Source organism: Heliangelus exortis, chromosome 6 (assembly GCF_036169615.1).
Source record: "Heliangelus exortis chromosome 6, bHelExo1.hap1, whole genome shotgun sequence".
Lineage (NCBI taxonomy): Eukaryota > Metazoa > Chordata > Aves > Apodiformes > Trochilidae > Heliangelus > Heliangelus exortis.
The window spans coordinates 29,704,182-29,722,579 of record NC_092427.1 but is presented as its reverse complement, the minus strand read 5'-3'; the positions used below and the strand labels follow the sequence as shown (position 1 = coordinate 29,722,579).

The following is an 18,398-nucleotide window of genomic DNA, read 5'->3' as shown; positions in this document are numbered from 1 at the left end:
GCCTTAACTCCTGCTGCAGGCATTGTGAGGTTGGCTGCCCTTGAGATAAAAGATCCTATTTGATAAATCATCAGGTCTGATAAATATGTGCAACCTCCACCCAAGGACTGGCTCACAGCTGCTGAAGACTCCTGATCAGACATGTGACCTCAACACACAAACCAGTGATTTTCAAAATCTCACTAGGGATTTAAATCCGCAATGTTTAGTGCCTGGACACCTTTAAAAGTCTTCTTGACTTGTGATGTTGATAAGCTTGAATAAACTGGTTCAAAAATGCTTAATGCTTTGAAGACCTACGTGGTACAGCTCAAATTCCTAAGATTAAAAACACAGCATAGAATGTGATAATTTGTTATTAGACTCAGCTATAGATACAATTGTCTTTCAGCACTATTCTCTTTAAATGAATGGACATGTCAGGAGAGAATTGGGTTTGATGTGCATACATATTCATGTAGATCCACCATCCCAGCATCTTACTCCATAATAACAAAACTTCGTAAGGAAAAAAGAAAGAAGTATATATTTTAAGCAATGTTGACTATAATAATTTGAAATGGAAAATTAATTGAGGTTCAAAAAACAGAGAAAGAATATCAACTGCCCACGGTTAACAAATGTTAACATTTCAGACGTAATGCATAATAAAAAAATTCCCATTAATTATTGTTCTGCTAATATAAGATATACTGAACAGAAACAGAATTGCCTCAGAAGGTTAGATCTCAAAGGCTTCTTGTCTTTGAGATCTTTGTCTTCCACTTGTCCAGTGACATGATCCTCCAGAGGGGGGTTGGAAGTTATGTTTTCTGTATTGGTAGTGTTTTTCACTTAGTATCTCTCAGCAACCAGAAACATGCTGGTTTAAAATTTCATTTGGACTCCATCCATGTTATACAAAAAGTAATGATAATGAATATTCTTTCCATAAACCAGATGGAATAGTTAAACAAACATTTCCTTAACAGTTCCAGCTATAGCCATTAGTCTAGTAAAGGATATTATCTATGTCTACAAATCTGGCTTTTCTTAGATCAATGAGACTAATTTTGAGATTTAACTATATTAATCTGAAAACATATTTTAAAGCAACTTTTAAACTGAAATACTTAATGTGCTACATAAATTTTGTTTATTTCTTGATATTCATGTCAAACCTCAAGGGCTCTTAAGCTGCGATGTATTTTATTTTTTTTTAACTTAATTCAAATGCAGGACACAATATAATGAGTAAAGCTGCAAAAATGATGAAGTGCATCTTACTTCTAACTGATGATAATATCTTCTGTGGATGCCAGATAGCATCTCTACTGAAACCATACCTTGGCTTGACAATATAGCTGGAAGTTACTCAAGTGTATTGTAGCCAACTGTCAGATTTAAAAACAGTCACAACATACTATTAGTGGCATTCAGCCAATCTCTTAAGGAACACAATGACCCGAACTTTATTCTGAAAACTCAGTTTGAAAGCAAATCTATTCCCTAAAGTAATTTTCAGCAGTGTTTAAAAAGCTTGGAAAAATCAGATTAGAGTAAACCAGGTTATGTAGATGTTATGAGAATGTAACTTCTAAAAATAACTTTATGGATCAATTCAAGTAAACTTCAAACACAGATCTCACCTTTCACACAACCCTGCACTTCTAAACTCTGTAATTCTGGTTCCAAACTATCAGATTGGTACATTCTATACAGTCAGTATAGTTTAGAAAGCTTGGGATATAAAACAACTCCTGTGCACTGAAGATCTGTGCCTTGAGAGGCTTCTGTGAACACATTAGATACAGTATCTGAGAGAACTGCTGCACTGCATGCTGTATTTTGAAATTACTATGGGTGCCTAAAAAATATAAATATTCTCACAAACAGGCAGACATATGCATTACTGTAATCTGTAACAGGTTACAAATTTCCTCCCATCTTTTAATGAGGTTTTCACACCATCATTGTGAACTCTCATGAGAAACAACACAGAATGTTACAGATAAATGAAAATAAAAAATGAGACAATGCTAAATATAGGCAATGAATGAGGAGCAACCACTGAAAGCTTGCCATAATCACAGAAAATGCACCCAGGTAAATGCTTAATAGAAACTCCTATGAACTAACAGCAGTGACACATAATCAATGAAACTGTTATTAAAGCATTATTAAGATGTAACCTTGTTTATTCTAAGTAATATAAAATGTACCCACTCACATAAGGTCTATGCATGCCTGCCTATGATACCCAGCCTATCACAAAAACAATCAGACAGACTCTAAAGGAAAATCTCCACAGATATTTCAGAAAAAGAAGAATAGGCTAATGCTTCCATATATTCCATATTTGGTTCAGAAAATAACTTAGATGTTATTAAGTGCATGACAGCATACATTGAACTTACTCTTTCCAAACAGCATTGACTAAATATCTCTGTAAAATTGCTTCCAGGGGATAGCAGTTTACTACTTTGTGTATTCAAATTAAGTTAGTGCTTAGCTAAAATATCACATGCAAGGAAGAAATTGAGGTAATCTCAACATGTGGCTAAATAAGACAATTTGTTCCATGCACAGCAACTCTACATCCTTATTTGTCTCCTGATTCATGACATCTAGCTTATAACTGTAGCATTAGGAGCCATTTACAGGAAAAGTACTGTACTTAATTTCACTTTCACCTCACTAGTGAGGGAAACTACAACAATTTAAAGCACCGCTTGCCTTATTCACAGTACAACTGAGTCTATAAAAGGATTTTGACAACATGGAAATTAAGGATCAGATTTCTTTTCACTTTTATAAGTAACACAGATGTAAATAACACAATATTATTATATTACAAATAGCACAGATGTACCACTGGGAAAAGAACAGTACGGATATATGCTCAGTTTCAATAAAGTAACTTACTACTTAAATGACATATTTATCTGTTCAACATTTTGGGTGCCATCTATAAAGTCAAAATTATGCTGAATGCCATCAAGTCTGAATGTGACAATACAAATATTTCACAGCAAGTACTTCAGAGCAAGTGCAAATTAAGGAAATAAGGAGCAATTGCTGTTCTTCTTGTGGTTCTCCTCAGGATCATCACCACTTTGCCACTAAAGAACATTGACTGTTACTAAGCTTGATATCAGGGGGAGTTTTCACTTTGAGAAAGGTCATTCTCATAGGTAGGATACAGGGAAGCAAAGATAATAATCGCGTCATAACCATACGTAATATGATAGAGAAAGGTGAAGAAAATTCAAGTTATGCTTATCTGCTGTCTATCTGCAGTACTGCTAAGGATATCAGAAGATGCAAAGCTAGTAAATGCAACAGAAACTTCCCCATTATGAAATTAATTTTCCCAAATACAGGAACTCAAAAGGAAAGGAAAGTTGTAACGGCATTACAGACTTATTTTAAAATTTTGTCTTTCACTTCTACAATTTACAGCCTTTGGCTTAGGATATTTTCTCTTTGAAAAAGATAGCCCATTGAGGTCAAAGAAAAAGACCTCTTCTTTGTTAATTAGTTACATGCAAAAAATATCCTTAAAAAAATTATTCTCCACAGTATTTCTTTCTTCACTTCTATGAGATAATGTAGCACTGTGGCACAGAAAAATAAATAAAATGTTTTTGTGTCTTAATATACACATATGTTCTTCTTTTATTAGACATTCTGTTCTTTCTTCAACCTAAACCACAAGACTTTTCAGCTTATAATTGCATTTTGACTTTGACATGTTTCTTAAATCTCTTTCAGAATTCTGCAGAACTGATATACACATCAATGTCTCCTCAAATTAAAGGGAGTGCATTCCAATGGAATTAAATACAGTTGCATTTTGACACTAAAATAATCTTATAAATACAGTGTTAAGAAGATCTCAGAAGGCTCAATTTGTTTAGTTCAGAGATGCATCTGAAACTTACTGTTTTCTACTGAAAAACAGTACATCTGTGTTACTTTTCCCTCCCTCTCCATGCAAAAGTTGTTTATTAGAACAGACTGGTTTACATCTTGAGTTGGCAAAGAAGAGGGCATCCTGAAGTTGGAAAGAGGACAGTAGCACTTTTTCCCACAGTACACACTGTTAAGTTACAGAGAGGATGACTTTGGTATGAATCATTTGTCGGGAATAATTCTGAGCGTTTAGGAAGAACAAAAACTAGGACAGTGTGTTTTAATCAGGGATGCAGGAGTGACATTCCTGGTTCTAAAGAACCCCAGTTCTCACACAGAGCCTGGGGGAGTGATTTGCTATAGAAAAAGCAAAACTGCTTTCCTTTCTCTTCCCTGTTCTACACAGTAACTGAGAGCAATGGACTCCAAAGCAGGCTGAAGCCTGGGAATTTTAACAGCTCAGGCATAAATCTTCATTCCCAAAACCTTCCCACTTGCCATGATTACTATCAGTCACTCTTACTAATTAAGAAGAAAACAAACAGTTCTCTCTCCTTGCTGTAGGGGAAAAATAGTTCCTGTGAGACATACAGATGAGAACTTACTTGGCAAATATTATTTCTCTCCAGAAACACCTCATTACAATAATAAATAAAGTGGACCAGATCCCAGTCTCCAGCCTATAGGACAACTGGCACAGTACAGAGGTTACTGGTCTTGAGCCCACATTTGAGTGTATGTCCTGACTCCATTTAGTTTGTATGATGTGGCCTGAGAGACTACAGAGGAACAGCAAAGCTTTGAATGTCATTGACATTAAGATATTTAGTAATGAAGGTGAAATATCTATCCAAACTTTGTATTTATTAGATTTTTTTTACAGGTATGACCTACATGGTAGGTCAATTTTAAAATTTTAAAACATATTGAGCCATATTCTAAACTTTCCAGAAGCCTTCACTGGAACATCTTATAGTTATTAAAAAAAAAAAAAAAAAAGTATCCAAAAGAAAGAAAGGCAAATCTTGAGGTTGGGGTTTTTTTTGCAATAAAAATTGTATCTGTACACTATTTCCCTAAATTTCCATCAAGATCTCTCTTCTTCCTTCATTAATGAGTGAACATCTATGCATATATTAGTTGCAAACTTAAAAAAGATAGGAAAACTGTTGGGAAAGGCACATATTTTCCACATCTGTATTTGATTCAAAGGAATGGGGAAATGAGGAAAACAGGGATACAATAATGGCTTAAAGAACACAGGAGGAAATATGATGGACCTCTAGATTTTGATGCAAATAATCACTAGTTAGATGGTTAATGAACAGACTAATTAGGGAACTGGATCTTATCAGTAAGAAATACTTTTAAGGTTTGTTTTCCTGACTCCCTGCATTTTTAAACAAAATGGAAAAGTTTGATGTGCTGTAGGATGTGGAATGATCTATTGCAGAGAAAACAAGATACATAGAAACAATAGTGAGGGCTGGAACACAGGTACCAAAATGCATGTGTTCTTTAGAAAGAACAAAAATAGATTGAAAAGGATGTCTGATGATGTTACAGACTGTGATGACATAGAAAGAGATACGTTGGATAAAACACTCTGGTCATATCCAAGTGATAGACATCATTAAAAAAAATTAAAAAATTAAAAAGGAGTGTGCTGGAGCAGTCCTAGAAATTATGCATCAAACCTCACACATTATATCTGGATTTTGAAGATGTAGGTTGAGGAGACACTGGTATGTAATGAGGCAGAAGAGGTGAAATAATCCAGTTCTTGTATTAGTTCAAGGTTCAAATACATATACATATATTGCAGAAAAAATGGGATGCAGCTCAGAAGGGGTTTATCAAAGTAAATAATGCCAAGAAAATTTCTTTGATAATATGGCTGATTTTAAGCAAAGGAAATTACTGACTCATCTAACTGCATATCTGCGTGTATATGATAGGTTGCCTTATGCATTAACAGATGGAAAGACAAGAATTGGTAAAAGGACTGTAAATTAGTTAAGGAAATACTAAAAGGAATATAACAACAGTATTGAAAGTGCATCCACTGAACTGGATGAAGCTTAGCAATGAAGCTCCTCAGAGATCAGTCCACAGAACTCCCACAAATAAATATGACATAAGAAGAAGAAATACAGAGAGGAAGCTTGCAGATTGGAGAAAATTAGGAGGTACTACCAGTATCAAATTATCATCCAGGTAAAATGTTATGCTCCATGTAAACAAAGGTAGCAAACAGAAAGTAGTAGTACAAAGTATGAGTTCATAGTGAAAAAAATTGCTACAAGTTGAAACCTAATCACAAAGAAAAGTGAAAAGAAGAAAACTGAAATAAACTGACTGGAAGATGGACTTTCACCAATTAATTTGATGTAAATACACAAATAGGCTATGCCATTATAAAATATAAAGAGGTAATTTTTTTTTCCCAGAAAATATTAATGTCATTGCTCAGTAAAACTTCACCAGAACTGTAATTTTTATTTTATTCAGCAAAGATGTATTTAAACAGGAAGCAGAACAGGGAAGAGCTATAAGGATGACACTGGGAATGGAGAGTGCAACACTCACAGAGAGTAAAAGACTTTGGATTGCTCTGCCTTGCCAAAACTGAATTGGAATATGATTCCTCTTTAAAAATATAATCATCAAAGCGTATACACTGGAGATGAACTATTTAAGTCAAAAAGACAACATTGGCAAGAGAACAAATAAGAATAAAACAGCCATAAATAAATTTATGCTGCGAATTAGAAGATTTGTAACTCCCAGGGTAGTAACATTATTGAACAGCCAACCAGTGTTCTGAAGGACAAAAAGAATTAGCTCATGTTAAGACACAGCTTTATCATTTTATATTATAATATATAGTGACAGCAGGGGACTGGACTTCAAGATTCCCTAGGCCCTTTTGTATTTTATATACCCATCTCAGAACGGTTACAGAGCTCATCTTAGCCTGTGGAAAACTGGTGGGACTAGGGCAGTGATGAGAATATTAAGCAAAAGACAGGAAATATTAACTTGGCACAAAGCCACACTAAGGAATGAACTATTACTTCCAAACGGGGGCCAGCTCCCCTGTATGCATGTCAAAATATGGGCAAAGTCCATTTCTGCTTCTTTATGTCCATATGTGGGTATATTTCAAGAGGATATTGAGTAGAGAAAGGAGTAAATAGGCATAAGAATACATTTCTGCTCATTTTTTTTTTGTGTAACTCACTCCCTTGTCCCCAGTTACCTAGAGGCTAAGCTCAAAACAGTTCTGCAGAGCCCAGATTTCCTTCTAGTTGCATGGCAAAACCATTGCTCTTTAGATGTGCACTGACTGTTTTATTCCTATTTACATACTAAAGCACTTTTTTTAGGCTTGTTTTTTTAAATTATTTTAACTAGCACTTGTGCACTATGGAACTGACACCTACACTGCTATATGATAAAATTCTATTGAACTACATGAAGGGACCTCCAAAACACCCATTTTTTAATGTGTTTTTAAGTTGATGGGTTGGTTTGTTGTTTTTTGGGGGGGGGCTTGGGGGTTTTTCTCAGTTGGTTGGTTTGATTGAATTTTTTTTTAAATACATATCTTCAAATACTGCTCAGAGATTGTGAAAAGTGGTTTTCCTTTTATGAACTTTAAGCATATGGCAGTGATCAAATGGATACAACTGTCCTTTAAGGACATTGGCAATTATTGTCATCATACCTCCTGTTAGGCAGTTCAAATTGCTTAAAACTTTGATAATGATTACTTGACTGCATTTAAATGAAGGTCGTTTACCCTTCCATTCCCTACTTATATAGCGTCTTTCGTGCAACACGCCTCAAGGCCCTTTTCAAAGAACACTAATCAGTACACAAAATTATATTGAAGCAAATAACCTTGTCACAAATTCCATTACACAGTAAAAGCTAAATAAAAAATAATAGCTTTCCTGTCTATATTTAAAAATGTATATCCACTTAGTGTCAAGCTTTTCAAGTAGAAGAGAATGCCACAGAAGAGCGTGGATTATACTGCATAGCAAGGAAATGAAAAGTAAACTAGTGCTACAACACACTTAAGCAATATTCTCCCTACCTTACCAATAATATGGCCGATTGCAAAAAATCAATATTTTAAAAATGCTGGCTCTTGTTAAATTAAAAAAATTTCAATGGCAATTTCAAAGGACCAGTTAAAGCCATGTCCAAAAGGGCCAATGAGTAATTGGAAATCACTTTGTCTTGCAATAGTAACTGTTTTACGGTTTTATTGAGGAAGGACTGGAATCAATCAGGCATTTACTTAAAGGAGAACAGTAACTGTTTTGCTCAGCCTGCCAGTTCAAAATGGAAGGGTTTCTTCCCATAAATAAAGTTAATTCTTTACCTATGTACCTATGCAATGTCCTACACTAGCTCAGACAAGTAAATCATAGAATCATAGAATGACAGGGGTTGGAAGGGATCTCTAGAGATCATTGAGTCCAACCCCCCTGCCAAAGCAGCATCACCCAAGGAAGGTCACACAGAAAAGCGTTCAGACAGGTCTCGAAAGCCTCTAGAGAATGAGACTCTGAAACTTCTCTAGCCAGTGCTCTGTTGCCCTTATAGTAAAAAGATGTTCCTCATGTTGAGGTGGAACTTCTGTGCCCCAGTTTGTGTTTGTTGCCCTTCACCCTATCACAGGGCACCACTGAAAAAAGACTGGCCCCTTCTTCTTGACACCCACCCTTCAGATATTTATAAACATTAATAAGATCTCCTCTGTCTTCTCTTCTCCAGACTAAATAGCCCTGGGTCTCTCAGCCTCTCCTTCCTGCTTCCCTTCCTTAAAAGCCTAGACAGGAGAAAAGGTGACTGACAATGCCAATCCTATCCCATAGTGGACTTGATGGTGACTTATGGGTAACCCTGACACTGACTGCAAATGCTGCAGTCTCCACAAAATCCAGCAGGCTCTCTGAGTTGCCACAAACTGACATAAGAAAAAAATATTATGCAAAAACAGCCTGGAAATTACCTTTTCTCCTAACCAAACAAGTGATTTCATCCACTTAAGTGGCAAACTCAGCCATTCCCTTGTCACAAGTCTGAGACCATAGCAGAAACTGCAGAAAAGCTACACACACAAGAAACTAAAATGAAAAAATCTTTGTTCACTGTTAGATGTAGCCCTGTATTTATAGCATTGTTTGTGCACCAAAATATCACAGACGCCACAAAAATTCAGTGATAGCTCTTGCAGGTATGTTCTGTGGTAGTTTCTCATCTGCAAATGCAGAACCAAAACAAAACCAACTGCAAAGCTTCTGAAGAGAGATAAGGTCTAAAAATCAGAGGAAAAGAGCCATCCCATATCCCATATAATTTAACTCTTTTTTTTTTTTTTTTTTTTTTTTTTGGCTAACAGAAATATAACAGGGAAGGGGAAGAGAACAAAGATGAAATACAGGGGAGAGCACTAAACATGTCCAGAAATAAAAGAGACTTACTCAGAGCTCTAACACAAGTATTTTCATTATTACAGATTTTCGCTTGTGAAAAATTAAAAAGTTGAGGAAATATAAAACATATTAAAGAAGAGAAAGAATATTTGGAAAAATCACTCAAAAATGAGAAAGTAAACAACTGAAATACAGACAAATAAACCTCTTGCTGCACAGTAATCCACAAGATGCCTGTGCTTAAAGTGATGAAACAGTCTTTCTTCAGAGTTCTGGCTGCCAACATTTATACAGAGTTTGGCATACTCTAAGGTGATCTTTTCACTTACAAAAACAAACACAATTTTATTTTGGAAGCTACAAACCTCTTCTGCAAGTCCAAGTGAAATGATTTATTGGCCAATTGACACTTCTTGAATTAATTCTTCTTCAAATATAACCTAGGAAATTCCATCTCCTATCACTCATGTCAAATTTGACAGTCTTGGGTGAAATTTCTGCTTTCTTAATTATTTTATTATCCCATTAATTCTCCCAATCTATTAGTTACATTCCCATGTCCCCCTCTGAAGAATTTCTATTCTTCCTTGATGTCTATAGCTTTCAAGAACTGCAAATAAACAATGTCCTCCCTCGGCAATCCCTTTGCTATACTAAATAAATTTCATTACTGTCATTTCCCTTCAGAAACTAAACAGTTCTTATGCATCAGTTTTTCTCCACCTTTCCTTTAGTGACGATTCCAGAAAGGAACAACCAAACCAACCTTCTCAGAGCTAGAGGTGTCTGATTTTCACTACTCTATGTTATGATCATAACATACACATGCTTCCTCAAACTTGCCAAAATCATACTTTTGAAAATTATACATTACAAACTGTATCTTAGCTGTTGCCTGCTCTTCCTGTATATGAAGTGACAATAAAAGGTGCAACACACCATTTTGGTAGCCACTCTGAAGGGAAGGCTATAGAATAGATACCACTCTCAAAACTGCTGATCTATGGGACAGGCTGCCCAGTGAGGCTGGGGAACCTCCATTCCTGGAGACTGTCAAACCTCAACAGGACAAGGCCCTGACTGACCTGATCTAGTTTTGAATTAGCCCTGCTCTGAGCAAAAGGTTAGGCCAGATGACCTCCAGAGGTCCGTTCCAACCCTACTTGCAATCTGTGAATCACTTCAGAATTTTTGATCATTCCAGAAATACAGCATAATACCTCACATCAGTTACTATGCCCATAAGATACTATGCTGCACTATTATTTCCCTTAGAGGCTGATACCAGAAGCAAGAAGTACAAAGACTGAATCAATTCTCTCAGGAATATTGCCAGGAGATTTAGGAGATTATTCACCTTCTCTTGGACTGTAGCAAGATGGATGGGTCACACTGGAACAAAAGACAACCTCAACAATATAGAAGACAATCAACAGTACAGCAGCCATATTACCTGCAATAGGGTAACACATGGAACTACCCATTGTTTTGGGTAATTCCAGAAGAATAATGGTCAGCAATGCCAAGCATCGCATCACCACCTTTGCCAGATCACCCCAGCTCTTTCTGGAAAACAGGCTTCAGTTGTTTCTGGGATTAGGTACATATATATATATATACTGCCCCTCCAAACACTGAGCGCAAAATTGAAGCCTGCTTTGTCTCAGAGAGTCAATATATAACCTAGAAATACTGTTGTCAGTCTAGTGGAAATTAGAAATGGTTGAATTTTCGCTACTATGTCTAAACTTTCTCAAGAATACCCCTATTTCTGCAGACTGAATTGGAAGATCATATAATTAATCATCTTCAATACCTTCCTGTCCTTTTTCTACCCAGTTATGGCAAATCATCAAACCACTGTACTACTATTTTCTTGACACAAAAATCAGCTTTTGGGGACAGTCTCTGCTCATAGCACTATAGAAATTATTTTAGACCCAACTGGAAATGGCAGAGACCCTTTAGGGTTGGCTTTTGCTAGCCTAGTATCAAATACAGAATAAATATGCTAGGAGCTCCAAATCATGTGTAGTATGCTCCAATAAAAAAGAAAATAATAATAATAAAAAACCTAGTAATAACAGCACAATAAAATAAAATCCTACTAAAAAAAAAAAAAAATAGCAAATCAATTAAGCATAAAATCTGAGGGAAGAGGTGCTCAAGGCTACCAAGTGCCTTACTCTGGAGAGTTCATTCTGCAAGATATTGAGCATCACAGCATTGAATTGGCAAAATAAGTATATAAATCACTGTAAAACCCTGTGTGATTTCCAGTAGGAATGTACCTACCCTAAAGTCAAATCAGAATTTCTTGAATTGGTGTTTAGCAATCAAGAAAGCAGCTAGCCAAACTCACTCTTTCAGAATGCTTTTCCTTAGAGATGATTCATGTTGGTAAAGTCTTCCACAATTACATTTCCTCTGGAACTAATTAAAGGATAAAATTTTTCATAATCATGTTTTAGAAAGATGATTTTCAGGCATTGCTTACAATTAATATTTAGAACTTTCAGCTAGGCTGTCAAAATAACATTTAGAGTATTTTTAACATAAATTGAAATTACACAAAACAATGATCAGATTATAGGCTCTCACAAGGAGGCCAATATTTTGATTCCTTCTACCCTTGTTTAAATTTTTTTAATATGTCTAGAAAGGAATTCAGTTTTAAAATCAAAATTATTTAGAAAGGAAACACTGTCACGTATCATTCAACTCTTACATGCTCAGGAAGAAGGGAAAAAAGTTAGTGTGGAGTTTTATGGTTGAAGATGCAATGTTTATTTTGATTATCTGAAGATCATAGATTTTGATTATTCGATAATGACAGAAACAGATGGATTTATTTTTTATTTTGCTACAACTTTAATAACACATTATTGGCTCTACTACAAAAAAATCAGAGAGCCTGACTAAAGATTGCACATAATTCCCACAGTACCATCTTTGTTGTTTTATGTCAACCAGCACGCCTCTCAGCTGCTATCATATGATAGATACTCTGTCTTAAAGGCAGTCACCACAACGCAGCCACTTCTGGAGTAGAGTGACACGTGCCATTAACACATGACAGATTATGATCCTTGTGCAGAAGAATGCTGTCTATCTGAAAATACTACTGAAGGAATATAGGTGATCTGCAGTAAAAGACAAACATGGCATCTTCCTGACAGAAAAAACAACGCATGCAACTCAAAACTATAAATGTTTAAGACTATAATTACTTATGATCTCACTTACTCAAAAGCTTGTATATACAGTAGCAAAGTAACCTCCTTACACTGTCTGGAGAATTGGTTTAAGATATCTCAGTGGGACTTAGAGCATTCAGACATAAACTGACTGAACTGTTAACCTGAAAGAAACCATTCAGTATTGCCCTAGAATTAATTAGTTCCACTTTAACATGGAAAAGGGTTTCAGTGGGAAAAGTGCCAGAATGAGAGCCATCAAAACAGACCTCTGGTAATCACCAGAGAACAGGAGTATTAATCTATCTGATTAATCTGTTGAGCTGTAACAGTTCCTCAAGGGCAGTGTGATGAGTTGGTAAGTGAACCTGGTGTCATTCTTCTATCCCCTGCTCCAGAAGGATATAGGTCTGTACAAGAAAGCTTGCTGGCAACAGCAGAGCTTCCTATTTGCCCTGATAGGAACTGGTTGAAAGCAGCTGGTTACTTCTCCAGAGCCACTGGATGCTACCTTTGCTGAAAATTTTCCAATGGTTTCACCAGAACCATAGCTTCTTTGGCAACCTTAAGCAGGGACTGAAACACTTGAGAGGAATATTTAGAATAACACAATAAGAGAGCTATCATGGATGCAAATCCTGATATAAGAATAAAATAGTTCTGATAAGGTCAGTCAGTAGAAGCCTCCCTGTCAGGGAAGCAGGAGATGTTTTTGACTACTAGAGGAGAAAAGCTACAGAATAAATGGAATCATAACTGACCATACAGCTACTGTCAGCATTTTGGCACATTAAACCAGATGTTCTACATTAGTGCACCTTAAAATTTTTGGCTTCTGATGAGTATCTGAATGTTGGAAACCACTATGTCTGGGGAGATAATGAGATTTCACTGTATTTCAGAGAAGATCTGACCCCCTTTCAAAGAGACTAAACATATTCATCTCATGTTCTTGTCTCTAAGACAAAACTTATTAAAGCTCCCTAAAACTGCAGTGCTTGAGAAGGAATCATGGCAGAGTTATTTGCCAACCTTCAAGAAGGATTTTTGGTGACTGAGCAGAAATGTTTATAGTATCAGTAAACTCCTACAAGCATTTGGACTGACGCTTGTGGGCAAAAACTAAGAGGGATGCCAGTTATTGCCAAGGACAATCTGCAATTAAGAATTTCACAGACAAATTATCAGACAAAGAGAACAGACAGTAAATCATTATCAAACAAACTGAAATTGAGAAACTGGAACAAAAATTTAACATACAAAAGTATTCCAAGAAAAGACAAGATGATCCCAGTGACTTATAGTACAGAAAAGCTGCTGATACTGAATCAACAGAAGCCATAACTTAATCTGTCTGGATTCCTGATGTAGAACATGAAAGCACAATTTCTGCCATCCTTCTTAAAAAAAAAAAAAAAAAAATAGTATTTCTGACTGAACAAAAGAGAAACCTATCCTATCTCAGTCAGCTGCTGTCCTCTTGGAAGCTGCATATGCGTAGAAAATTTCTAAAAGGGAACCAGGTCACTGAAGGAAGCATCTATTGAGCACCTTTTCTTTTTTACTCATTGACTTCCTATTTTTTCTCTGTGCTTTTCACACTTTTCCCCTCCTCTGTTGGCCACCTCAGCTCTGGAATCCCACCAGGAGTCAATCATTTTGCAGTCTCTGACTCAGAGTATTGATTCAATGCTGTGAAACATGCCATTCAGTTATAATCAGTTACTAAACTATAAAACCATGTTACTACTTACTTTCATTCATCCACTTCAGTAATATGACTAAATACTTTTAACTTCTGTCATCAACTCTCTACAGTAACCACACTGGCAAGACAAAAAGTAAAGAAAAAAAAATAATGTCCAAACAGGCCTTTTAGAGCATGATCATGCTTTACTATGTGTTGCCCTTTGCAAAATAATAGGCAGCCCTTTAATAGGCTTCTTTGAAAGACAAATTTCATTTCTTTGCCTATAATTTTCAAATGGACACATGCCATTCTCTTAACCTTTCATAACAGACTTGTTTCCCACTCTTTCTAGTTTCTATATACAGACACCAGACTCCCATGAAATATCCCATTAGTCCCACTGCTGAATCCTGGTTTCACTCGATGTCACCTTTCATTACCCCAGGTAATTTAAAGCTCAGGCATTCTGCCATAGCTAGAGACATAAAAGACCAAAAATTACTCTAGAAAAATTATTTCTCAGAAGTCTAGGAAGAATTTCTAAGTCTCCTCTCCCTAGTATTTTTTTCCCCATCAGTAATTATTCCAAAAGCTGAGATGTTTCCTGATAACATGTTTTCCTTCATCTGCTAACAAAAAAAAAAAAAATTAATTACTTAACTTTGCAGGTCTATGGCATGAAGTATCTTCTCAACAAACACAAGGTGAATTCTGATGGAGCCAATCCCTCAGATTGGAGATTATAAAACTACTAGTAAAGAAATCAGTTCTACCTTATTTTGCATGGTTACTCAGTGTATTGTCAACTCAAGATAGATGGGAACAAGTAAAAACCGTAACAGGTATTTTCCACAAAGAGAAGAGTGAAACAAATCATCATTAGTAAGAGACTATTTAATAAAATATTTTAAATAAAAATTGCTTTAGTTATAGGAAACCAGTAAAGATAAAAAAACAAGAAATACATATAGCATGTGGATTGATCTCAAAGCTTTTCTCTTGCAGAGCCTAATAAAAGAATGCATTGAGAATGAATTTTCTTTATTCTGCTCGGTCATTCTATGTTTGCATCTCTACGATGAAAGGATGTATCTGAAGTCCCAGGACCAAGAGTCTTTAGTGGACAATTGTAGATATGGATTATGTGTTACTTTACCAATGAACAACCAACTTTCAAAGGCTTGCCTTTTTGTGGAGTCACAACATAAGACACTGAAGAGGCCAACTGCAAAGGGTAATGAAAAAAAAACCTTCCTTTGGCATAAAGAGAAAACAATATTATAAAGATATATCTTGAAATACAAATAAGACATTTCAAATGAAATGGTTTCTGTCTATTGTTAAATTCAAATGAAGAAGATCTAGGATGCCTGCTTTTCCCTCCCTTTTAAAATTCTATTGAACACATCTATTTCAAATCTTGAGAATCCCATATGTATTAGAATGGGAGTAGTAGCTTTAAGTTGAGAGAAATTGATGGAGGAAAATAAATAAGTTCCCTTACCCCAAGATGAATCCTTTAGTCTCTCTTCCTCAATTCCATCCTTCTTAAGATGAAGCTTGGAAGAAGAATCCATAGTTAGATGGATACAAGTTAATGTCACCCATTAAAACCTATATTTCATCAAAAGAGAATTCAAGAAAAGAGTGAAAACAGTTTGAGGTTGAGCTGAAAGTTTTATAGCAGCTAGTCAAGAAGCTAAATCCAAACAACCTCTTCTCTCTCACTTTTATCAGAACATAATCTGAGGAATATTTTAGATCAGAGACTCAAACAGAGGTTATTTGAACCTTTGATATGACTAAATAACTTGTCTTATCTAACTTAGAATCAGTGGGGTAAATCTTTTGTACTAACTCATACTCTTTGCCTAAGTATTCGTAAAGTGGTCATTTTCAGATCTGTGTAACGCATTTAAATAACAAGTTCTTTGGCATCTTTAGGGTCAGATGAATGTCTAGAATGACAGAATTTAGCTAACAGCTACAGAGAAATGATGTGGAAGAGCCACAGGGAACGGAGGTTTATAACAGGAAAGGTTTGGAACTTGGACGCTGTACTATGCCAGGTCTCACATGTGAGTTGTTTCAGTGTTTCCTCTGGACAACTGATTAATCCTGTTCCACTACAGCAGCAGCAAGTTGTAAGATGTTTTATGAGCACACCAAGCTGTTCCCAGTGTCATTGCCAAACAAAGTAAGAATATTTCTTTTGATGTGAAGAAAAGTTATATTCCTTCTTCCTTCAACTGTTAGAAGTGTTGAAAAACTACTAAGGTGAATGGTTAGATATCACTGAAATCTTGTTACACAACACATCAGAAATCTCATTCAGATCAAGTGACACAGACATGGAGATCAGTGGGGGCAGAAAATAAGGGAAAAGAAAAAAAACATGAAAAGAGAAATACATAAAGGATTTTCATGAACATTTTCTTGCTTGTCAGCAGAGCCTTAAGCATGTCCAGAGTATTTTAAGTATACCATCAGGTAGAGATGTTAATTAAGAGAAAGGGTATATGAAGAAATATATATAAAAAATATTTTGTGTCCACTGCTAGGGGACCTGAAAGTGCTACAACACAGATAGTGGACAAATGACTTAGTCTTCAAATTTCTTCACTCAGAATCTGTGATGACAACAGACCTGCTTCTCACCAACCATTTCATTTTCTTGGTTACTGCCCAAAATGTTTTCCAATCTAAGCCATGTTTTATAACAAATCTGCAAAGTTTAGGAGCATTACAGAAAACATTAGAGAAATGCAAATTGTACTACTGGTTAATAAGTAAGTTTCTGGTTAATAATAAGTTTCTATAAGTAGCATTCATAATAAATAATTGAAATACTATGTACTGCTGATTCACAGGGAAGGGAAAAAGCCCTGGCACATCTGGCTGACAGAACCACAACTACTGCTGAAGACAGGATCATTTTACTAGTGAGATGTACAATGCCTTCATCTGCAGACCAAAACCTATCTGGCTAGAATAGAATACAATTAGAGCTTAGCTGTGTCTGACAATCCATGATAATGTGTTTTAATCCAACAAATAACATTTAAACACACCTTCTCTGAAGCTCAGTAATACTCCAAGTTGTTGCCCTTCTCTGTTTATGCACTACAGGTATTGTAATATTCTTTACTTCACAGTGTACTGGAAGCTCATGTCACAGATGTCTTTCCCAAATGTCCCAATACTATGAACTGCCTCTCTTCCACAGAAGACCAAAAAATTGCTACAGATTTGCCAAGGCCCTGTTGAGAATCTTCCACTCCAGGAATCCTTTCAAACTGTCTTGCGCTTTCTAGATGACATTTGTTAATTATGGTGAAAAGAGGTGTTTTATTTTACCTGCACTATAGTTGCAGAAACAGTTATCTTAATGGGCTTCCTGAAAACATACTGAAACACTTTCTTTTCTGCTCTGTGCAAACATACACATGCACAAAACTATCTGTTTCCACTAAATATTTAAGAGGTTGATGACATATTCTTAATAGACTATTTTCTAATAGTATACTTGCTAAAATAGTGGGGGGTGGGAGAAGTCACTCTCCAAATTCAATGGGATAACAATCTTTCCCTTTGACCCTGAGCTTAGCCGTTCAAGTTACAAAAACAAAAACCCCAGAGAACTGGCAAACAAATTTATCACATTATAGTTGGCATCGAAACAGAGAAAATTTTAATCTATTTCAGCTGAAATCATATGATCCAGTAGCCTGGGGGAAGGGATATAAATAGTAGCCAGGGCAAAGAGGAGGACAGACCAACTTTCCTCAGCCCAGAGCCAGGCAGCAGGCTCTCTGCAGCTCTTCTTCACCATCCACCCAGGCACATGGGGCCAGCAGGGTGGGAAGCTCAGTGGCCATGGGCTAGCAGAGGTAGAGATGGGTGTCAAGGCTCAGCAGGTTCTGACAGCCCACCCCAACTACAGTGTTGGACTCCCACCACTGCCCTCCTGATGGCAGCTGACCCCTCCTTTTGATCATAGCACATTTAAAGAGCTTTTAGGCTTTCTTCAACAAACTGTGTGCTACTGTACTCAGGACTGGATGGAGACAGCACTGAAAGAAGTAAATTGGCTATGAGAAAGTCCCTATCTCTTATTTGGTATTGATAACATATTCCTTTAACTAAGGGCAGGAGAGAAGAAAA

The 18,398-nt window shown here is 36.1% G+C and overlaps 1 protein-coding gene across 3 annotated transcripts in view; it reads right to left on the bottom strand.

Moving 5' to 3' along the window:
• FIGN (fidgetin, microtubule severing factor) overlaps positions 1 to 18,398 on the bottom strand; it is a 101,901-nt gene that overhangs the window by 31,626 nt on the left and 51,877 nt on the right. Inside the window, exon 1 of one of the 3 annotated variants that reach the window (XM_071747500.1) lies at positions 15,739 to 15,836. The exons of the other annotated variants lie outside the window; for them this stretch is intronic. Within the exon in view, the coding sequence (XP_071603601.1) occupies positions 15,739 to 15,811 (73 nt within the window). The 5' untranslated portion in view covers positions 15,812 to 15,836. Of the gene's footprint in view, positions 1 to 15,738; positions 15,837 to 18,398 lie in introns of those variants that run through there. 3 annotated transcript variants of the gene reach the window in all.